General features: G+C 34.8%; 2 protein-coding genes and 1 long non-coding RNA gene across 22 annotated transcripts in view; 2 read left to right on the plus strand and 1 right to left on the minus strand.

Moving 5' to 3' along the window:
* Window positions 1-13,894, minus strand: part of CLIP-190 (Cytoplasmic linker protein 190) — a 28,191-nt gene extending 14,297 nt beyond the window's left edge. For 3 of the 17 annotated variants that reach the window (XM_070211788.1, XM_070211790.1, XM_070211791.1), the window contains exons 1-2: window positions 9,305-9,503; window positions 3,734-3,796 (exon numbers count right to left, since the gene is read on the minus strand). In XM_070211788.1, the coding sequence (XP_070067889.1) occupies window positions 3,734-3,785 (52 nt within the window). In that variant the 5' untranslated portion in view covers window positions 3,786-3,796; window positions 9,305-9,503. Of the gene's footprint in view, window positions 1-3,733; window positions 3,797-9,304; window positions 9,504-12,585; window positions 12,839-13,153; window positions 13,486-13,549 lie in introns of those variants that run through there. The other 14 variants (XM_017138132.3, XM_017138130.3, XM_044393735.2 and 11 more) reach the window with 13 other exon arrangements.
* On the plus strand, window positions 208-1,419 carry LOC138912035 (uncharacterized). The gene is made up of 3 exons (XR_011417671.1): window positions 208-484; window positions 703-778; window positions 1,221-1,419. It is a non-coding gene; the product is annotated as an uncharacterized lncRNA (long non-coding RNA).
* Window positions 13,895-18,023: 4,129 nt separating the features above from the next.
* Lrch (Leucine-rich-repeats and calponin homology domain protein) overlaps window positions 18,024-24,009 on the plus strand; it is a 37,538-nt gene continuing 31,552 nt past the window's right edge. For 2 of the 4 annotated variants that reach the window (XM_017149465.3, XM_017149463.3), the window contains exon 1: window positions 18,024-18,638. In XM_017149465.3, coding sequence (XP_017004954.2) covers window positions 18,335-18,638 — 304 coding nt within the window. In that variant the 5' untranslated portion in view covers window positions 18,024-18,334. The remainder of the gene's footprint in view (window positions 18,639-24,009) is intronic. The other 2 variants (XM_017149464.3, XM_070211489.1) reach the window with 1 other exon arrangement.

Below are 24,009 nucleotides of genomic sequence, written 5' to 3' on the forward strand. Positions count from 1 at the left end.
ATATCAAATAATAAATTATTATTTCTACACTCATAAAAATTAATTTCTAAATTTTGGAAATCTCGCCATTGAATCGGCCTACCTTTGAAAATAGAAAAAAAATTTCTTGTTATTAGAAAATTGTCCTTTGAATACAGAAAACCTTTCTTGATGAAAAAAATTCAAGAAAGAATTTTTCTTAAAAATAGAAAAATGAAAATCTCATATGTTTGTTTTGCCGTCGCAGCCAAAACATTTTTGTACGTATTTAATGACAAAATCACCTTTGAATATATGAATGAAATGACCCTAGAATATAGGAAAGTAGCCATTGACTTCCTTCGGCTGCCGAATGTTAACGACAAGAAAAACGAAGTGGGACGAAGGGCCTACCCGGCTACCGACTTCTCTGATCCCCCGAGCGTCAGTTGTGAAAAAAATTCGTGAGTGATGGACGTGATTTTCAAGCGGATAAGAGGTGAAGCCTTTTTCCGAATATTCAAAGGTATGTAAATATGTATATAATTTTTTGTATAGCGGGCGTACAATTGTATGTATGTAATTAAAGGATACATTTCAAATCTCTTTACCAAGCGTATACCAATTTAGGTGAATTGTTTTTTAGCTAAGAGCTACGTACATACATACATTTGTACATAAATTTGTGGGTGTACAGTTCTATAATAACTTTATCTTATTACTCGCATTTTATTTATTTTTCAGAGTGAAAATACCTGCAGTTGCATCAGCCAAATAATTTGTTTGTAGAAGCTGTAATTTTGTTTTAAAACCTTCTAAGGTAAGAAAAATATGTTGTATTTGTTTGACATACTTATGTATGCATGTAAATATCTATGCATGTACGCGGCTCACCCGATCTGAAACCCGATTTTCAACCCTTTCATATTCTGCTCGTCTCTCTCGCTCGCTTGACCTACGCGTCGCGACGTTTCTCTCTTCACCTTCTTAAAACTGACACGATCTGCCCTGCTTACATTCGGTCTCCCTTCGCGCAAAGGACTGTATGTAAATATATATGTATGTATGTACGTGTCTCTCCCGTGCCTCTCTCTCTCTGAAATTCGATTTTCAACCCTTCATTTTCTACCTGTCTTGCTCCTCTCCCTCGGTCGTCTGTCCAACGTGTTTGTATTTTGGCTATTATTAACATTACATTATTTCAAAAAAGTTGTTCATCTAAAAACAAATCATTGATATCCCAATAACTCTTTTTTTTATAGATGAGGAAAGGCGAAGAAAATGGATCACCTTGGGTCATATGAAGTTCAACAGACCTTGGGTAATAATAATGTTTTCTTGAGTCAAAAATGTGTTATTTAAAAATGTTTAAATGTTAAGTGTTAAATGTTTTAAATGTAAATAAATATAATATGCAAAAGAAAAAACCAAGTTACATTTTATTTTTAGGGTTTCAGTGTTAATATAAAACTTCCTTTCAAGAAATATTATTTCTTAAATCAAGAAATAAAATTTCTTGAAAGGAAATTTAAACAAGAAAGAATTTTTCTTGTTTAAAAGGTGCCTTTCTAAAAAACCCTTTCTTGTTTTAAGAAATTTAATTTCTTGAAACAAGAAACAAACCACCTTTGAAACAAGAATCGCCTTTCTTGTTTTAAGAAATATTTTTTCTTGTTTTTATGGTGGCTTTCTAAAAAACCCTTTCTTGTTTTAAGAAATTTAATTTCTTAAAACAAGAAATATTTTTTCTTGTTTTAATGGTGCCTTTCAAAAAAACCATTTCTTGAAACAAAGGTGAGGTCGCCTTTGGCAAAAATTCAAGAAAGAATTTTCTAGATTTTAAGGAAATTCTTCGATTTTTTTTTATGAGTGTAGTGTTGATGGTAATCTACATTTTCAAGAGGGTCTTTAAATTTAAAAGTCTACTTCTTAGCATGAAATAAAATTATATCAGCGTTGATTAAATAATTCAAAGGATTATTTCAGGATTCTTGAAAAACCTCCAAATATACTTTAATTTATAATTAACTAATATAAATTGTTTTGTCTTTTGGCAATAAAAGACTTTCTGTTTTTCCTACATAGAGGTTTTGTAATACATTTTCTTGTGTATTTTCCTGCCGTAGTAAACAATTTTTGTCCAGTTTTTACTGCAGCTTCGGCTACCCACATATCGAGTAGTTTTTCACAACCCCAGGTTCGGACTGTGCATGACTTACATGACTTTTCGGCATGTTTAATGCAAATCCATCTGCGAGTCTCTCTGGCAAATGCCGACAAAAACTGATTATTAGCTGCTGATTGGCGATCTCTCATTCCTGATCACTGTGGGCTGCTCCGACATTTCCACTGAAATGGACGAGTGCTTACAGTGAAGCTTTTAATGACAGAGCAGTCGGTAAATATAGCACAGTTATAAATACAACTTTTATTTGGGGGTGTGGCTAAAAGTAATTTAGTTACAAGCCCCGATTTAATCTTTGTAATTCCTGACGTCTTGAGTCAGTATTCCTCAACGTTTACATATCTGCGACCTAAAATAATCCCCACTGTACCTGTTCTAGCATGCCAATTTTTATCTCAATTGATTTAATTCTGCTCATTGTTCTGGGCACACAATAATTGCATCGCCTTTGCATTTATATGAATATTTATTTGCCATTACTGGAAATGCTAAATGTTTTCAACAGTAATCTTTGTGCAAAAAACTAGAATTTCACCAAATAGAAAACTGGTTTTCCAGTTGAAGATGCTTACGTGACTCGCGCTGATCGCTTAAAGGCGTGTCCCATATATTATTAATTATAGATGTATACTATATAGTAAATATCCAAAAAATCCGGTTGGGCCTCTGTTCCACTCGCGTATTTCGCATTACAATTAAAATTTGTTTAAGTTTAGAACGTGTTTCGAATGCGAAATAAAAAATACAAAGCACATGTGGCAGAAGGGCACACAGTTGAATGGACATTCCAATGAACACATTGTCTATAAAGACGATTTTAGACTAATGAACATGCCCTGCGGCTAAGGTAAAAAGCGATTAAAATTATGACTGATTACGGCGACTTTGATGGGCCTTTGATTGGAACATATGAATGGGATATAGATACAATCGTGAGATTGTTTTGACATTTTGCCTATCCGAGAGAAGATGTGCATACACAAGTAGATAAGGCAATGAGACGTCTGTTTTCTGTTCGGAGATCACTGAACCAAAAGTTTAGAGAGTAAGGAACAGTGTCATATTTCAGGGTTAATACAAATTGCATTGAGGAACACAACTTGTTAATGAAATGGAAATGATTACTAAGTCGATAAAAGTAAACAAGCCCGATAAGATACAGAAGAATTCAGTTTCCCTTTCAAAATTTTAGGTAACTAGGTTATAGAGTTAATAAAATAAACATATGTGTTCCAATTTGATTTTGTTTTTCTTTCTCTTTTCTTAATAAGAGTCAGAGCTCAGATAAACGTAAATTAGTCAAAGATTTTATTATGCCATAATTGACTTTTATTACTTCACCTTCAAATGTTTATGACTTATTAATATCTTGCAAATATTTCCCATCGAACTCCATATCGATTAATGTTATTCCCAAAAAGATGTTAACACTGATGTGATAATTTCGCCCACATCAACAAGCAATTAATTGAAAATTAATTATAAATTAAAAATGTCATGGGAAGAGATTAAATGAAACGCAGAAGCCAATTAAAATTAACAAATAAATGCAATCAATTAAATATAAGTGAAACATAAAAGTATATTTACCTGTATAAGCCGAATTGATCGAACTTAAATTGTCATCGCTTTCACGACTCATGCTGGCGGTGTCTAAAAATAAAATTAAAAACGGAAGAAAACAAGCGCAAAAAACGCAAAATGAGCATAGAAAAATTAACAGCACAAAAATGTTAGCTTAATATTAAAATATAATTACAGCTAAGGGCTGCGGGGCTAAGCCAAGCGAATTCAGGCCATGGTAACGGGCCAAGAAAGCTCAGCCAAGAAAATGTGGCTAAAATAAAAGGCATACAAAAAGTAAAGTGCAAAAGTGGCAATTAGTTATGGGTCGCTCTGGCAGATCAACCTCCCCACCCCAAAAGAGATTTTTTTTCATTTTCAAGAGATTAGATAACTAAGAGAGTGTTGGGTGAATGTTTTCTTGGAATTGCTTGAAAGATATAGGCAGCTTAGCAAACTGCTTCCGCAGACTCAAATGATATTCTGGAAAAACTCAGCATTAACTCTTGTTGCAGTGTTTCTTTATAAGATTAAAAACGAACACACAACAAATTATACGAGAGTATATTTACATATTATTCAGTTTAAATTGTTTTATCAAACATCTAAGTGTCATTAAAAATGATCAGCTAAAAATCCAATTTGAGATTTAAACTTGATATAAATATAAAATAAATATCAAATATATAAAAGTAACACGATATTTTTGCTGAATTTCGAAGCTTATAACCAGTAATCCCCCAAAAAATCAACTCAGCTTACTGATTATTTGGAGGATACTTCTACCATTTCGTTATCTATAAAACTGTTTAAAAATACTAATGAATAACGAGGTTGCTAACAAGATACATCCAAAAAATAGCACACTTTCTGGATCACGAAACTCAATGACTATAAAATTAATGTCAATTTATTCCCTTGGGTAACACAATCTGAAGATGCTTCGCCAACATAAATTAGCATTTTCAGACAAATTAATCCATCAATATTATGCAAAAAATTAAAAAAAAACAAGTTCCAATCACAGAACGAAACTAGACACCAATTAATGACCTATAAAAAAAAGAAAAGAGAATCCTAAACATAAATTTGTGTTGACATTTGACTTTTCCACCTGCAATCAATATTTGCTTACCAAAGCCATAATTAACAACGTAAGGAGAAGAGTTCAACAAATAAGCAACTTAAGTGTTTATACCTTTTATTTGAGAATAATTAATATTCCAACAGACGCGTGTGTTTTCGATCTTGAGATAAGCTGAAAAACAACTTAATTATTGTTTGCTTGCTTTTGTCAAATTATGAAAAAGACTCTTCAATAACTTTTGGCCGAAAAGCTTGCGAAGAATGCTGAAAGTAATTTGCTTTGTATTTGGTCAGTTTCGATTGTGCAACCCACACATAATTGGAATTGGAATTTATTTCGACTGGTCGATCGAAGACTTCAAAATGTGGGCGTGTCGCAAGTTATAACTGTATTTAGGAGTCGAAAATGGATATTAATGTCATCATTAAAGGAGAGCCCATCATCCATCATCTCTAATGGGAGTCACTTAAGTTTTGGTTTAAGTAAAGTTTTGACATTTGGCAAAGCTAGGCATACCATTTAATTATTATTTTGTTTACATTTTAAATAAGAATTATTTCCCATTTCTTTCCGAAACGTTTAAAATTTATCGAAAATTGTAATTATAAAAAAGTAATACTTCTTTTATTTCAATAAACCCCTCGAGTATAACTCATTAAATTTTAATTTAACAAATATTTTTAAGTACGCATTTCTGTTGAACATTTTAACTTAGCACTTGGGGCTATTTCAAGCGAGACTTAAGTGCTTCAGTGCGAGAATTATGTAAGTGACGTGTTAATTTATTTGACTTTTGCTTTTCTGTTCTTGCTTAGAGCTTTATTGCATACAAAATAATTAAAAGCACTGAAGTGTAAGCCAAACAATGAGCAAACAAAAAAAAACACCAAAAATGACCAAAAAGTGAAGGAAAAGTGTATAAAATTGTTGTTTAATTGTTGGCTTTGGTTTAAAATGGTTGAATAAAAAATGGGAGGTGAAATACCCGGAACCCATTTTTATTTGAGGTTTAGTAAATCATCAAACAACAAAGAAAAAACTAAATAGAGATAGTCGGGATATTATAAATAAATACAAAAAACATCTAACATTGGTGTAGAATTCTAAGAACGCAATAGCTTTCCTTTTGTGAGGTTCTTGTGACTCTTCTTATTGAACACTTCCATTAAGCTAACGACAAATACAGAGGCAGATAATTCATTAGTAGCAGAAAAGTATCTCAACAAAGAAAACGATCAAAAAATACGGGCAAAAGTAAGCTTACCAAAAAAAGATCGTACAAAAATGAAGGCAATAATGGGTTTGTTTACACGAATATGCAGAGAAAGACTCCGCTTCACTCAGTTGTGACAATAAATCATTTGAAATGGTTTTAAAGCAAAGCAGGTGCAAACTAAAATATCATTTCATAATCGAAAAAGTAGAAAACCAGGTACGGACCATAAAAATTAATTAACCAAAGGTGGTTACACCTTTTTCAATTTTTTCTCTTTTCATTACCGATTTGTGTTTAGTCAAAGAAACTGTAATTAAACTGCCGGGGAAGTCAGTAACAGAAAAAGTAAAAGGCGCCGCCGGCGGAAAAGCAAAGAAAAAAGACTACACAATAAATACAAAACAAAAAAATCATTTTTGAGGCGTGTGAAAAGCAATTAGGCGAAGAAAAGCGCATTTACCGCAATTAAATGCTCATAAATGGCAAATAAAGTGCAATGCAAATTAGCAGGGGCACAAAGGTGCGTATAAGTAATCTAATAGTATCGAATATTACTCATACGCCACATGCACCACCCACCCACTAAGGCCAACAATTGTAGAACAAATACCAAGCTGAGCTCATTGGGAAGCTTCAAAAATATATAGGCAAATATAAATCAAATATAACAAACGCCAACAGCAACAATAAAATTGTGTAAACAAACCGAGTAAATTGTGTTGAATGACGACAGATCATTATTGCCGGGATCCACAGCAAATATATAAAAGTATATAGAATGTGTTCGGAAGTTGGTGTGAAATATAATTTATAGGTATATATCCCAGTTGGACAGATGGGATGATCATTTTGTCAGGGTTATGCCTTTAAAAGGCTTTATGACATCGCTCCCACACTCCCACACGTTTGCACAGGTGGATTGTGTAATCTTTGGGTATCTAGTTCTATATACGATCTTTCCATTCCATTTGTGTAAGCAGCAGAAGCCTTGAAACTTTTGTAAAATTCCCAATAAATTATATTTTTAAAACGTAAATTTGTATATTCCTGTTATTAAAAGATTAAGTTTTAAAAGATACAATACTATAGGACCATAGTTTCCCAGACTCTCACTATCTTTTTTCTATCTAATATCTAATCTTTTAGTTTTAATAAACAAACATATCTTAATTTATTTTGAAATTCTTTTACAGACTCAAAAGATTTTATCTAAAATTCCCCTTTAATCAACTTCACATTCCTTGAAGATTTCTTGTATTCTCTTGCTACAATCAGTATAATTATCAGCATCCAAAATGAGTAAGAATTTCACTACCTAGCGAAATAACACTTGTTAATCTCACTCTCATTTCTAATTCAAAGATAACATGGCAACAGCAACAGTTAGAGCGTTTTTGTGTTGGCAATGTCGCAGCCAAAGAGAGAATGAAACCCAAAATAAAAATGTGATTCCTTATCACAGCACTGTTGTTGCGCCGGTTTCAATAGAACCAAAATAATAATAACAACTACAACCACCACAAAACAACACAAAAAATGTTGGACTGATAAAATACCAGTTAACAATAGCAATGCCAAAGCCAAGGCGATTGAAAACACTTGGCCTGGTCCAAAATATTTAGACAATTGGCAGACAAAATGTGCGTTATGCGAACGGAACGTGGCAGTGAAATGAAAGCCGCAAAACGGAAAGAAAGTTAGCCGCAGACAACTAAATATAAAAATTGAAATTTGCATACAGTGTTAGCCGTCGGTGGAAGCCAACTTCATTTGGCAATAAGACGTCAACGACAAGCCCCACAAAAAAGGAAAAAATCACAAACAAATAAAAACAAAAACCAAATTGCACTAAAAATCAAAGTCTTAGGCAATATGCAAATATTGCCCCTGTGAAAGTCATTCCATTTCGCATATATATGTACGTATTTTTAGACTGATCAGCAGTTGTGTCTCTTTCAGTCAAAATACAAATCAGCAATAACAAATTTGTATATCTAATTAGCGGTTAACCGCAAATTTTCAATACAATCCGCAACCGAACTTTGTTATTGCTGTTTCGGCAAATAAACTTTTGTTGTCGCTTAGAGTTTATTGTAGATAGATAGATATAGAATGCCTTAAGGTTATCGAAGCGATTTAGCCGACATTTCAATGAGAGGGAGGTTGGGGACACGTGCTTAGCCCATTTACATGTTTTTTGTGCGTTAATTTACTTATGTAAGTACTTGTAAACAGGAAAAAGGGGATGTCAGCGGAAAATCCGTAATTAGCTACGTTTGCAATACATATAAACTGGCTTACGGAAAGTGAAAAAGTACAAATGCCAAGGGCCAAACCCTAGGAATTGTTGTTTTCTGGTGTTTTTTACAGTTCTTAGAAGTCTCTTTTAAAAGGGAATAAACCGGATTTAACTTTGAATCAATTTTGAGATTTAATGATATATATTTGGACTTAAGTCTTTTTTCTATGTGCTTGGCTAAGTTAACTTTGATTTTATTTTTGCAAATTGCTAAAGAGTTTTTCCAGGATTCAGAAAAGTTTTTTAGTATAAAGAAATACTTCAAAAACGGATTTATCTATTAACCAATTTTAAGATCATTTGATTTTAATTTTTCTATATCCTTGTTTAGTTACCTTAGGTCTTTATTTTCGCAAAATGACTACTATTAATTTATTTTAATTTGAAAATAATAGCTAAACTTCACTATTGGTATTAAATTAGTCACACGACAGTAAAAACCACGGAAATTTCGGAATGTTATTTATTGACCTTCTTTCCGATTGCCAAATTATCGTTGCCATTAAATTGAGTAGACAGAAAAGAGCCAAGCCCTAACAAAATCGGGGAAAATGATAAGCACCTAAAAATGTTATAATTTAACGAGATAGTAACTAAATATCTTATCGCTTAATGCAATAAAACCAAATTAAACAAAAGAACTTTGAAAACTTCTGGGCTGGGCTAAGACCAAAAAATTAAATAAATATTTATGAGGCCACAATTCTGAAAGCCAAATCACATTTCCACACAGAAACAAAAGAATACATTTGATTAACAAATGGGAATCAACCAGACGAATCCAAGGTCAAAGGCTGTCACTTGAAATATGAAAAACAAAAGTTTCCAAAAATATCTTGCACCGAAATAAACTGGCATCCTTTTAGGGCATCGACAAGGACAGGAAGAAAAGGTTTACAACAATTTTGCCTTTACAGTTCTTTTTGAGCCCCAGATATTTTGAGTCTTTAGTATTCAGATACAATGTTTGTAATTTTGGCTGGCACTTCAAATCACCTTTTGTGAGTTTTATAACGATGAATTAGTTTTATGTTAAAGCTGGCTTTTATTTTGGATTTGTTCAATTTCGTTTGCGTGTTCACTATATAAAAGCTATAGTATAGAGCCGATCAAGTTCAATTGGTTGCCATCTGAGCTGGAATCCCGCGTCCAACACGTCCGCCTCGCGAAAAGTCGTTCAAGTAACTGAACGGCGAGCGCCAATCGCAAAGCGAAGCCAGCGCCAACTTTGAGATATTTTTTTTCGCTGCGAGAGAGCGTCGAAGCGGATTGGCAATCCGGAGTCGCAGCTTTGTTGGCCAGTGTTTAATAGCAGACACTGTGGCAATGCCTCCGCGCTTTCTGTGTTTTTATTGAATAAACGTTTACTCGCGTAAAATAAGAGCCGTAAAAAAATTGTTTTTATTTTCGACTTTTGCACAGACGCGTACGTTAAGTAAATCCAGCAAACAAAGTGTTGCCACATGGCTGCAATTGTTGTCCCTTTTTTCCGATCTGATATTGATCGATCGCTTAATGGTTTTTATCACTTTGTCCATAAGTGCAACGAAAGATTCACAAAAATAATTGGGAAGATGAGTCATGTTAAAAATTACGTTTTAGTTTTATCTTAAATTTTGTTGAAAGGTTTGTTTTTCCTACAAAAAAGATTATTTAGTTTCATCAAAATAACTTCTAGATTAAACATTAAAATTTGTATAAGTACCTACTACATTTCTTTTCTTTTCAGAGCTTTATTGAGATTACTAAGAAAATAACTTATCATAAGTAATGATTCATCAAAAGTTTAAGTAAAAGAATCTTAGGAGATTCTAAGAAATTCCCATACTTTTAAAATATATTTAAAATTATTGAGACTACCATATTTTTTTTTTCAGTATCCCATATTATAAGTGTTATTATTATTATAACACATTTTTATTTGATTTTCTTTAATTCTTGCTTATTTAGCCAATGCTTACGTTACTTTAAATAATATTTGCCTTCGCTTTTGAAAGTTCTAAACCACTTGTTGAAGTTAACACAACAATGCGTGTCTTAAAATTTTAATTTTTCATGTAGTAAAACAAATTAACATTTGCATTGAGAGATTAAATTACTGATCTTCCTAATACATTTCGAGCTAAATACAGTTAAATATATTTATATTGTTCTAAGAATAAGGTATAAGGAAATTAATTGAAAATGTTTAAACAGTTTATAGGAAGATCTTTTTTACATTTTTTTGAATTTATACCACACGAGGCATTACACTTTTTGAAAAACATGACCTATTGTATCAAAGATTGCTCTTTGCCTTTTTAGATAAGATACTCTTTCTTTTTTGTTAAAATCTGAAACGTTTTTTGTTTAAATATTCAACACGTGTCTTCAATTAAAAAGATTTCAACGACTTAATGAAGTGAAGTCAAATAAGTAAGACAAAAAGTTGTTAATCATAACATCAATATTGACTCTCCCACTGAGTTGGTGATGTAAACAAATCTTAGCTTAATCTAGAATCTAATGGAGTAATCCCCTGCCAGACGATGCTCATCCATTAGACGTCAATCCCGGACCCGATTTTGATTCAATCTTAATGCGAAGACAAATGGGCTTTCTGTTTTATGGGTGGAAGAGAGGCTGGCTCCACTTTTGTTTCCGATCGAAAACAATAAAAGTGACATAAGCTCATCCACGAGCACAACCATCATGGGGCGACCGCAATGATCATATCAGATCGGCTGAGAACGGAACCCGGCATCAAAATGCGCAGCGCAAAAACACCTCGAAAGATCGGAAACATACAGACATACTAGAAGATACATTTTGTGTATATTTTCTGTGTCATCGCCAAAGCAAATTCAATTAGGGAGCGACGGAGAGAAAGATTGCCGGCCGGTCGCCAGGTTTTCTCGGTTTCGAGTTGGGGAGATTTCACAGACGTGTGACATTGAGTGTTGCGAGGTAAATGACAGGTCTTGGCAGAGAGTCAAACAGTCCGTTTCAGAATGTTAGGAGAGATTTTAGAAAGCTGATCTAGCCAGCGGATTAAAGCGTTGAGCTTGGAACTGATTACGTTTTAAGCAGCGAGTCGAATTTCTGTGTCTTATATTAGTAATTGCTTAAAGTATTCTAAAGTAGCACAGAAATTCTTTCTAATCTGGTTTATCGCATGGAATTTTTTATTATTTTTACCAAGAACAAAAAATTTACAGTATTTTCTTTTATATGTAATGTAACTAGACATTATTGCCTGTCCCAATAGAATAATATATTACAAATAATTTTCTATACAATCTAATAAAAGTGGCAATCAAAATTAGCACATGTGATTGCTTAATTCATAGTGCTCGCTGCCCCGTGTGAACTTCTGTCATCGGTGCTATAATTTTTACACCCAGTGTACGCATCATATGCACCTCGTGACTCAGTTTAATCTGTAACAATATTGCAATACATTTTTGCGTTTATTTTGGGAGGCTTTCTACAATTTTGCGGTTGCATTGCGACTGCCAATTGGATATGGAACGTGTGCCTGTGAAATAGAAAACCAGTCGATCGATCGATGGATCGTTTGGCAGATCGTTTGCTATATAGGCTAGTGGGTCGTCGGTTGTTGACGGTTGCGGTTAGGTTACGTGCCTGAAATGAGCCACAATGGGCGGATCAATTAAATGGTAGCAGCACTTGCCTAATTGGCCATAATTCTCCTTCCCAAAAAACACTTTTCGGGGAAGCTCTATAATTATGATCGAGAGTTGAGAGTGGGCGGCAATTTGTTTTGTTTATTTTTGTCTTGCGCGTTGGTGTACCAAAACGATTAAATAATTGAGTGAAGTGAAGCATTTGTTTACTATACAAATCGGTTGACGATGGGAATTACACATTGATATTATTAATGGGTTCCCCTCTTTAAAGGAATTTACATAAATGTTTGTAACATTTTTTTGTAAAGTTCAATGTAGTGCAAAAAGTGCACTCAAAGTGGGTGGGGTCAGTGTATATATTTTCAGCAAGTGAGTGGGTCTCTGATCGTTTCCATTAGATCATTGCATTCGCAAATAGTGGGTGCCAATGTATGTAGGTGGTTGCAGTTGGTTTGAACCGGAATTACAGACGACTTGTTTGAGCCCAAGATGTAAACACAAAATTAGTGCAATCTTAAAATTACAAAAGGTTGAAAGTGGGGCGTACAAATAGATAAAATTTCCCTTTTTAAGATCAAGTTGTTTGATGACAAATTTAGTCTTAAAATTTGTTAGAAAATGGTTAAGAGATCTTTATGCTTAGCTTACCCTTCTTTTTCGATTTCTTTTTTGTTGTAATACCCATTTTATTTGTTAATTTAATTTTTTTCTTTTTACTTTTTGAACACTTTTTGAACGAATATTTAACTATTAAAACATATTACTAAGCGATATTTTTTTTGCAAATCCAAAATAATTAATATTTTGAAACGATTACTGGCTCGGACAAAAAGAGGAAAACAACTTTAAAATATATTTGTTTAATTGTAAATTGATTGGAAGGAGCAAGTTGAGATGTTAATTTGTATATGACATTGACAACGTTTTCAAAGAGGTGCTGGTTCTTGATTACCGATTGATTAATTTGTAAATGCTTTGATGGGACCTAAAACCCAGTAAAAAAATGAAATTAGGAAATCCCTATGCCCAACGATACTAGTTTGTTATCGGCAATCTCAATAAAAATAACATCATCTGATATTATATTGAGAGGTGAAATAAGTAGTTCACATAAAGATAAATTTCACAATAAGTCTCCCTCCAATATCCCAAAAATGTTAAGCATAAACTATAGAATTACCGGGTTTGTTTTGTTATACAAACGTCTTAAACTCACCTCTTGGCGGTGGCCCCGACTTAGGGGTTGTGTGATTGCAGCAGGGTCTTCCGATTTTGGAAACAGACCCCGTAGAGCCGAAATTGGATGGTGCCTTCATTTTGCTGGGCTGTGGGATTCCGGTTACTGAAGCAGCCGGCGTGGGAATATTGGATTTGGCTGGACCGGGTATTTTGGAGGCAGTAGCTCCTGGATCCGGATCCGCACTAGCTGGCGATGGAAGTGGGGCAGTTGCCCCGCCCGAATCTCCCGTTTCATCACTCATTTTTCACTTTTACTTATTTTTCACTTCTTTTGGTCACACGCGTATTAAATGTAAACGATTTAAAAAACTTGAGAAAATAAATGTTAAGAATTCAAATATTTGTTAATATTTACTGAATAATGATTACTTACCTTAACAGATATATATAAGTATAATTAGTTTAATATTTCTTCTATAAAATAAATTGATTTATAAAATTTAGCTATGCTTTGAACCACTGTGCCACTTTTGTTGTTGTTTTATTTTGGCGCGCAGGTAGGCTGTCTCACTCGCACTTAGGCGGCCGCTTGGAACAGCTGATTGGGAGCGGATTTCTTTTCTTCTTTTTTTCGTTGAGCTTGAAAAACAAACAAAAACCGCTTTTTGTTGTTGTTCTCGATAGCTGGAACTTCGTTATAATTTCAAAAAAAATGCGGAACCAAAAATGTGTTGAATTAATTAGTGACACAAAAACCACTCAAGGGTATTCTATTTATATGGATTAGTAATATATTATTTATATTTTATTTTCGGCCGCTGTTGCTGCACTGATTTTTATAGGATTTAAACTAGATTAAATTGAACAAAATTGCTTATCAATTTGTGCATTTAACAAACACTCACACACGAGCACTGTTCTATTTTTTATTGTTGTTGTTGATTTGACACAGTTATAGAAGAGGAAGAACAAGAAAAAGGGGAGGGAAAGGGACGCGAAAAACGCACTCGTATAGGTGTGTTTGACGAACACACACAGATAAGATAAGCTCACGTATTGGCCAAACCGCACTGCGAATTACGATTTAGAAAAACAACGCGTTTTTGATCTATTTAACACTTTTATCCTAATTTTAGAATTTTTTTTTGCACAATTGGTTGGCGTTGCGTTGGAATTTTGTTGTTGCACTGCTAGGGATGGGAAGACCGATGCAGTGCAGTGCGTCTATCGATAGCTGCGGCTGGAGAATCGATAGTCCGTCGCGGTTTTATTTGGTTTGGACCCACATGGTCTCACTAGCAGCAGTTTAATAAATTATAACAGATATTTAATTTTATTCGACAACGTCTTTTAAATTATATTCAATTAAACAACTAAGGGCCGGTTTCTCGAGTGCCGGCTAACATTTCTCGAACAGATAAAGTCCCTGCCAAGGCATTTTGGCTTTCTCGAGCATAAATGTAAGAGCTAACTTTGACAGGGACTCGGAGTCCCTGTTAAGCGTTTTCGGCTCGATAGAATGACAGCTGATTTCCCAAAGCCAACTAAGAATAAGAAACGAAATCACAGCTGAGTTTTCCTTTGAATTATACCCAAACAGCTGATGAAATAATCGAAGCACGCCATTTTTTGCCCTTCACAGCACAATTCTGTGCGTTAACAGCACTCTGTAATTGTTTCTCGTTCAGATAAATTAAAGCAGTCGAGAAAGCGGATTTGCTTTTACGAACAGTTTATCTGGTATTTAAGTTTTTCGAACAGATAGCTATCAGGGACTTTGACAGGGACTCGAGAAACCGGCCCTAAGTCAATAATTTATTTAAATAAACGCACAAGAAATCCTGATTTGCATGAAACCCGTTTTAAATTGATTAAGTTATTTTTTCAGATGTTTCACATTTACTAGGCGATTGAGATTAAATATTGCGTTAGAATATTAGAAATTACCTAATTAAATACAGAAAATATTTTTTCACATTTTTATACCCGTTACTCGTAGAGTAAAAGGGTATACTAGATTCGTGCAAAAGTATGTAACAGCTAGAAGGAAGCGTTTCCGACCCCATAAAGTATATTTATTCTTGATCAGGGTCACTAGCCGAGTCGATCTAGCCATGTCCGTCTGTCCGTCTGTCTGTCTGTCCGTCTGTATGAACGCTGAGATCTCAGAAACTACAAAAGCTAGAAGGTTGAGATTTCCCACACATATTCTTTGGCTTCCTACGCAGCGCAAGTTTATTTTAGCCGAGCGCCACGCCCCCTCTAACGCCCACAATCGCCCACTAACGATTTTAAAATGGGTCCTGCGCCCACATCTTTAAAAATTTCCGAGAAGTATAAATGCATTTTTATTGTGTATATTTATACCTATCGAAATGTAGAAGACATTTTTCAAATCGGACCATTCATTAAAAAGTTATACGCAATCAAAAATTATATATCTATCTCCCTCGCACTCCCTTTAGCTGAGTTACGATTATTAGTCGGGACACCAACCCGACACAGTGCTCGCACTCCCTTTAGCTGAGTGACGGGTATTAGATAGTCGGGACAACAACCCGACTATAGCGTTCTCTCTTGTTCAAATTGGTTTTCTTCGCAGAGAGTATAATGCTTTCAGTTAGAAGTTTGCAACGCAGTGAATAAGACGTATTTGACGTTTATTCTAGTCTCTTAGGGCCGGTTTCTCGAGTGCCGGCTAACATTTCTCGAACAGATTAAGTCCCTGCTAAGGCATTTTGGCTTTCTCGAGCACCAATGTGAGAGCTAACTTTGACAGGGACTCGGAGTCCCTGTTAAGCGTTTTCGGCTCGATAGAATGACAGCTGATTTCCCAAAGCCAACTATGAAGAAGAAACGAAATCACAGTTGACTTTTCCTTTGAATTGTAATTGTTTCTCGTTCAGATAAATTAAAGCAGTCGAGAAAGCGGATTTGCTTTTACGAACAGTTTATCTGGTCTTTAAGTTTTTCGAACAGATAGCTATCAGGGACTTTGACAGGGACTCGAGAAAGCGGCCCTAAATGCAATTATTGAAATAAAAAAATAAATTTTTGATACGATTCCAGGCAACAACTTATTTAGAATTGCGAAATAATGTTAAAAAATAGTTTCAATGATATTAATTTTTTAAAGAATAAAAATAGTATTTTTATTATATTCCAGGGACTACACCGAATTAAATATCGGTTCAGTTTTTCGGTTCAGATTGAAATAATTCGGATGCGGTTTTATTTCGGTTAACAATTTAAATTCGGTTTTGGTTACGGCCGTCCCTTTTTAAGTTAGACGGGCCGGAGCTGTCATTAAACCCGTAGCTCAAATTCAGATGTGCTGCTAAGAAATCAGTGCCCCGATATTTTACGCATGAATTCTAGAAGCCTCGTTAGGGGCTGTCCATATATTACGTAATCACCTAGGGGGGGGGGGAGGGGGTCATTGAAATGATTATGTTTGATTACATGGGGAGGGGGGGGGGGGGGGTTGTACAATGATTACGTAATCATTTTATATTAATTTTTTTATTTAAAGAATTTATTTAAAAACTTTTTTCCTTTAATTATATCTACAAACCAGGGACCAAAAATAAGTGTTATTGTAAATTTTTCATACAAAAAAATCACGCATTGTAGTTTACAAATCCGTAATGATTTTTATTTTTTGATTTTTATAATAAAACTCAAAAAATAACTGTTATTTTTTGATTTTTATGAATAACAGTTATTCCCTTGACATTTTTGAAAAAATGAAATAATTAAAAAAAACATGATTCCCGTGTTTTATATAACTTACTAAAAATTTGTTAAAAAAGGCAACCGTGCATATTTTATACCTATATTTTTTTTAAATTTATTTTACCCACAAAATCGCCATAAATCAAGTTTGAGTTTTATTTTTGATCACGACGAATAACTGTTATTTGCCAACTTTTATTATAGAACTCAAAAAATAACAGTTATTCCTTGAGTTTTACTTTACAAATCAGAAAATAACTGTTAAAGTGTGATTTTTAAAATAAAATTTATAACAGTTACGGTCCCTGCTACAAACTTAAATAGGAAAGCAGAGAAAAAATTTTTGTAGTGGCTGGGCGGCGAAAAAAAGAATGTTTAGTGGTTCAATCACACGAAGGACGCGAAGACCTGGAATGGCTTGACGAAGAGTATGTTGGGGATAATATCAGCGTAGACGAACCGAATGTGTCATACCAAACTTCATTTATAAACAATATTAAAGATTGGGTTGCATCTCCGTTTGAATCCACAGATTAAAACAAACAAAATTTTATTCTGGGGATTACGTAATCATTGGGGGGGGGGGGGGTTTGTTTATTGAATGATTACGTTTGATCACCAGGGGGGCAGGGGGTCAAAAATCACCAAAAACGTGATTACGTAATATATGGACAGCCCCTTAGCAGATATGAACCTTTGCTGCCTTTGCAATATGCAACGTAAGGTTGCATTACATGCCCTAAATTATGTTAATCTGAATCATATTTGCTCTGCGTCCTATTTTTTTTTTAATTGTCACAGCTGTTTGCGAGCTTAGTCAAGAAATATAAATAGCACTAGGTTTGACCCTTAGCAAAAAGTTCTTCACCGTGCTCAGAACAAGGTTCACGTATTGCCGACATACAAAAAAATACATACAAAAAAATCAGAACAAAAAATTTTGTTTGGACTAGACTCTAGTCACTAGAGTAATCATTTGGTTGACCTCCCATAAACACTAGCTGTCATAACCGATAAATAAAATAAGCCCAGTGTAAACGCTTATTTTTGACTAATCGGGTGTGACAAGGCTATTAGTGAATATATCGATGTTGGAAAAATACATCGATGTATCTCCGTTTTTAAAAACATCGATGTTATCGATGTGTTTGCATCTCCCATCTCCATCACACAGTTGTTGTCAATTGTTTTTGGATTCTCGCTGCGCGCTGTTCGTTCGCTGCCGCCTGTGTACATTTTAGTGCGCGTGTGTGTGGGGAGGCAAGGAAGAGGAAGCAAGAAGGAAGCCGCAAAAGGAAAATCCAATTCCGAGAAATCTTATCAATGAAGACGAAGACTAAATGAAAAATAATCGAGATGCGTGCGATTCAATAGAGCAAAATTAATTTCAAGTGTTATTTTTTCGGCACTTCACTCCGTTCTTCTATCGTTGTGCGTGTGTGTGTGTTTTGGTGGCGTGAGTGTGGCCACGCCTACACGGGAAATGGCAGCAACGGTTTACCAACGCCTACACAGCGTCGCAGTTGGCGTCGGGAATGCCGCCGGCAGCGCAGTCGGCAGCGGGTCGGCTTCCTTTCCGGGATCTGGATCGGGATCGGGAACTGGAATAGGCCATGGGAACAGCTCGTCCTCCTCCGCCCTCCTCAGCCACTCCCAGCTGACGCGCTCACTGGAACGAATCCTGGAAGAGGCGCACTTCAGCGGCGAACTGATCCTGACCAATCGCAAGCTGAAGGACTTTCCCAGGACGGGAACAAAGTACTCCCTTACGGACACCGTCATCGCAGGTGGGTACCGATTGTTTACAGTGTACACTGTCTAGGGCGAACAAAGGAAAAGTTGATTAGTGGATCTTGTAACGTCTTGGGATTAAAAATATTAGTTAAAAGTACTTTTCGGTAAACCCTTTCAGACATATCCCACACAATATCTATTTTCTTTTTAATTAAAATGGCCAAAGGGGGTTACAAACTTAAATATTATAGTTCGGTTACAATTTGTATTCATACATTACATTTAAACTAGAAAATTCTATTCCAAAAAGCGAAATAATAGGTACATATAAAATTTTTTCCTGTTAAGTAAAATGTAATTTCTGTAAACTGAGAATATAATTGAAAATAAGTTCTTAGTAACGTATGATTAGATCACAAAAACAGTAATAAGTTGGAAACAAATTTAGTAATATGTCGCCAACTGCCTGACTTTATCAATTATTAAAACAGTTTGAGGAATATAGCTTTAGGGTGCGGCTTTCAGGGAAAAATGTGTTTGCCCGGTGAGTTAAGCAAGTTTTATTATCTCCCTTGCAATAGCGAATTTTCCTTTTGTTGCTTGAAAATCAATAATCTGCAGCAGCCCGCCGCCGAGGTTCTCCCTTTTTCTCCTTTTATGCCCTACCATCAGCTGCTCTCTCTCTTGCTCTCCATTCTCGTCCTTTTTCGCCTGCGCTCAAGGACAATAATTACCGCCGCTTTTCGCTCTCTGGCACTTTGCACTATTCGTGTTATCCTTTTTATTGCTTCTTCGCTGCAGCCGGCACGAAAATATCCTCGAAGTTCAACCAACTTTCGTTTTTGTTAGGGCCAAAAATATGCACCAGCAGGAAAATGGGAAATACCAAAGCGAATCACCCACCCAAAAACCCACCGACCACCGCCCTCTCCCACGGCCCCGCCCCCTCTCACAGCTGCTGCTACCCTCGAACAGATGTTCTCACAACGGGACATGTCTCTCATCGATTTTCACTTGTGTTTGTTGTATACACATACAGTAAAAACTCTATGGAGAGAACCCACAAAAATAAACATTTGATAATACTCACTGCTTTTTATCTGATAACATTATCAAGAAGGAAAATTAATCAGACAATTCGAATTTTCTTTAATTATCTACCTATTTCACTGTAACTAAGAAAAATTATTTTCATTTGAAAATATCTGAATTGTGTATAAAAACTAAAAATAAATGTTTTTTGAAGTCACACATTTGTATATCGGTGGCATACGCTTAACCACTAAATAATCTTAAAATATTATTAACATTAAAACGTATAATATTAAACATATTTTCGGCAAACTTTGTAGATGCAACTATTCTCTCGTCAGAGAGAACACTTTAGCTGTATTTATGTATATATTTTGGTGGAAATAACTGGAATACAAGGAAAATTTTTATTTTTGGACTGTGAAGATTAATTGCCGCGGCAGAGAGATAAAAATAAATTGTGTCATAAATTGAAAACTAATTTGGTAAATGGATGGGCAAAGAACTTTATAAAAATGCCTTTTGTTTTTGCCTTTATCAATCATCCGACAGTTAAAAATTAGCAAAAATATACAAATAAAGATTCCAAAACGTATCATAAATTCACTGCCGTTAATTCAATTTTAAGTTTATTTTTATAAAGTAGATTTAAATTGATAAATTAATTGAATTAAATTGAAAACTTCATTTTTTTATTAAAAAGTTATTACAAATAAATTGGAGATGCAGTTTCAAGATACATATGTATATTTTTCGACATTTTTGGCGATTTGAAAGTTTTTCTTCCCTTAACCTAGGAAATACATTTTCAATTTCCGATTCCCTTACGTACGTGACTCGTTTCGGGAATTAAGCTGTGACAATCCGTGACTTATGGTCACGCGCTATCAGTTCGAAATGGGGAAACGATCCCTTCTTCTTTGGAAAACCCTTCCCCACATGGAGGCGCAAAGTGCTTCCGGTTTTTCGTTCATTTTTCGATGAAGTTTCTTGCGTTTTCTCACTCACAATTGAGTCATCAGCTGCGAAGGCGTGACTAATTACTAATTAAAATGCTGGATTTGGTGTGAATGGACATGGGGGAAATCGAGATACATAAGTTGAACCTCTCGTTAAGGGTTAATCTTTAGGGAAAATATTTGTAAATACACCCTAGCCAAAGAACCTCTACAAATTGCCTTTTCGAGAACAATGAAGCCACCCCCGGCGAAAGGTTTTCGCATGTGGGGGAGGTGGACTTTAAGAGGTGGCAACAGCTCTTAGCCTTAATGGTTGCAACCACAAGGGTTTCGAGTTTCCAAGAAATCAATGATTCTAAAGGAAAAGAAAGTCGAAGAAAGAAAAAAAAGTGGGGATATACAACCATTTTTCTTTCCTTTATTTGCACGCATGCTGTTTTGCAACCCCCGAAATGGCAAGAAATTAATGGAATGGGCAGGCGCCTGTCAGCATTTCCTAAAATCATTTGTTGTGGCGGCTTCTCCGCCCTCCTTTTTTTCGCAGTGCATTCCTTTGGGGCGTTTAATTAACACGCGTGTCACGTAAATCAAACAGAACCATAAACAAAAACCTAGACAAAGGCCGGTAAAATAAAGAGTCAATCGAGAAGAGCGAAGAATCAACATGACAACGCGTCGGCAGGAAATTGTTTAAAATAATTGCAGCGAAGAGGAAAAACCGACGAACAGATAAAAAATTGCAGCTGGCTCTGGCAGAAATTGTGAGAAGAGAAGCCCAAGTAAATGTAAGAAGGTAGCAACAGCAGCAACAGCAACATGCAGCAGCAACTTTACCTCGCAGCAGCAACAGCAGCTGCGCAGACCGCAACGCTGGCGCCGGCTTAGGAATCAGCAGCTGACAAAAAGTGTTGGCCGCTTGGCCTTTTTTAGGCCATAAACAGGAAATTTTATGCTTTCTTTTACGAGCATATAAAATAATAGTACAAAATTCCCTAAAATCATTCTTATAGCAAATATAAAGCAAAGCTTTTACTTTTATAGAATGTGAACACATTTAAACCATTTTTTGAAGAATTGGAGCTTAAACAAATTTATTTTGCCTTTTTTTGGTTATTATTATTTTTTTAATATTTATTTTGTTAAATATTTCATTTTATTATTATAATTATTTGTATTTCTTTACATAAATCTGAAAATACAAATAACAATAAATCACGATCATAAATAACCGAGTACTGATTGACATAAAAATGTATTAGGAAAATAAGAAATGCGGGAATAGTTATAATTCGTCACTCAAGTACTTACATTTCCTGATTTTTAAATGGTTTGTAAATAAAATTAGCAATGAAGTCCTCCAAATGCTTTTTTATTATTTTTAAGCAATTTATATCAAATGGAGGTAAAAAATTTTAGATCGCGCAGGAATAAAGAAACTCGGGCGGCCACCCTTTGGGTAATAATACTTTTCACCACCCCAACGCTCAGACTAGTATTTCTTTATGCTGAGTAAAATGTCTGCCAAGTGACCGAGAACAAGAAATCTTTTCTGTTTTGGGGAAGTCAAAGTCCCGGCAAACATAACAACAACAACAAAGTACTTATAGAGCAAGGGGAAATGCTTTTGTCGTGTGTATCCGACGCGTATATTTGTTGTTTGCATTGTAAATATGATGGGGCATAAAAAGACAGCTAGTCTGGTTTTTTGTACTTTTATTACTATTTATTCTCTGTCTGCAGCAGACAAAAGAGGAAATGCGACCGCCGCAGCACGTCGCTTATCTCCAGTGGCTGTCAAACTGCACGGTTCATGGCTTGCATGCACAATGCAGGAAAAAACATAAAAAATGCATGGGGTTCGGAGATGGTATCATGATAAAGTATTTGTCTAGAAAGTCGATTGAGGAATAAATACACAAGAAATTGATATATCAAAGGAAATGTAAACCATCCATTACACCTTAATTTCTTGGAAGAACGAGACAAAAAGTAGTTAAAAATATTGAACAATATGAAAAGATATTTTATTTCAAATTTGTTAATTTAATAATAACAGCACAACTATACAAATGTTATTTAAAACGTACCAAAAATTCCACAGACAAATTACTGAGAATATTTGTGTTTGGATTTTCCCACAATAATATTATTTCTTATTGGAAGCTTCTTGGTAAACAAATTATTTAATGAGGAGATTATTATATACTATGCACCCAAACAATCCCTGGCCATTGCATATAGTTCACGTACCCCTTATATTATATCCATTTCTAAATGCACCCTCATTGTGCCCATTGCGGGTTAAAAATAACATTATTATTTCAGCGATAAATGCAATTGCCTTGCCTTCTCGCTTGTTTATCTACAGTTGAACGACTTATGTAGCTACATCTATTTGCTTTTTATATACATACATATCTTGGCAATATTGAGGGCAATGCAAACTTGACACAGATAAAGGCGAATTATACATTGAGTCATTTCCATTAATTTATAAGTGTAAGCATTATTTAACAGGCGACGGGCCAAGTCTTCTAGTTGCTTAATTGCTGTGCACAGCACGCGCTCATAAAACGAGGCAAAGAGAACAAAGAAGATAGATCTGATTACAAGCACTTTGATTACAGTGAGCACTCGATAAGATAAAATTAAAAGGATAGTTCTAATTGAAGTTAATAGCTTGAAAAAATAAATTTAAAAATAGATAAAATATATATTAAAATGTAAATATTTGTTTACTATGAGCTTTTGGGTTAAAATTAAACATTTGGCCGCCTTACAAGCTGAAAAGATCATACAAGTACGAATTACTACTGTAAGAACAACCGGGCTCTATTCTTTATTTTCATTTGCTCGTTTTCCATTGAAAATATATGGAAATATGTAACTCAGAAAACACAGCTGTTACACTTTGCTTTTGGAAGAACAACATTAATCAGGAGCGGCAAAAAAAACAAAATAGCTGCTTCCAAATATTTTTTAAATATTTGTTTTCATAGATGTTTACACTTGGCCAACACAGATTTCTAGTGTTTGCTTTGTGATTAAATGAGTATGAAGAACAGGATGGCGCTGAAGAAAAAATTCTACGCGAAATTGCAGCGTCTAAAATAAACAATGTGGAACAGACTTTCTGAGGAAAGGGGGTGTGTGTTTGTATTCGGAATTAAAATCAGTTCGTATGGGTGTGTATCTGTGTTTTGATTGCTTCCAGCTTTCAATATCAAAAAGTAATCAATCGATGGAGCAAGAACCAAACGCCATTTTTCATATTATTTTTGCCCTATATATAAGAGTGCTCTCAAGTGGTTTCCCATGTAATGCCCGATAGTGAAATATAAATAAATAAAACTTTATTGCTAAAAGGTTGCCTTGGGGTATCGATTCTGTAATTTGAATGTTTTGATTTTTGGAAAATTAAACGGATAAGAAA

The sequence above is a fragment of the Drosophila takahashii genome, chromosome 2L, assembly GCF_030179915.1.
Source record: "Drosophila takahashii strain IR98-3 E-12201 chromosome 2L, DtakHiC1v2, whole genome shotgun sequence".
In the NCBI taxonomy this organism is placed as follows: Eukaryota; Metazoa; Arthropoda; class Insecta; order Diptera; family Drosophilidae; genus Drosophila; species Drosophila takahashii.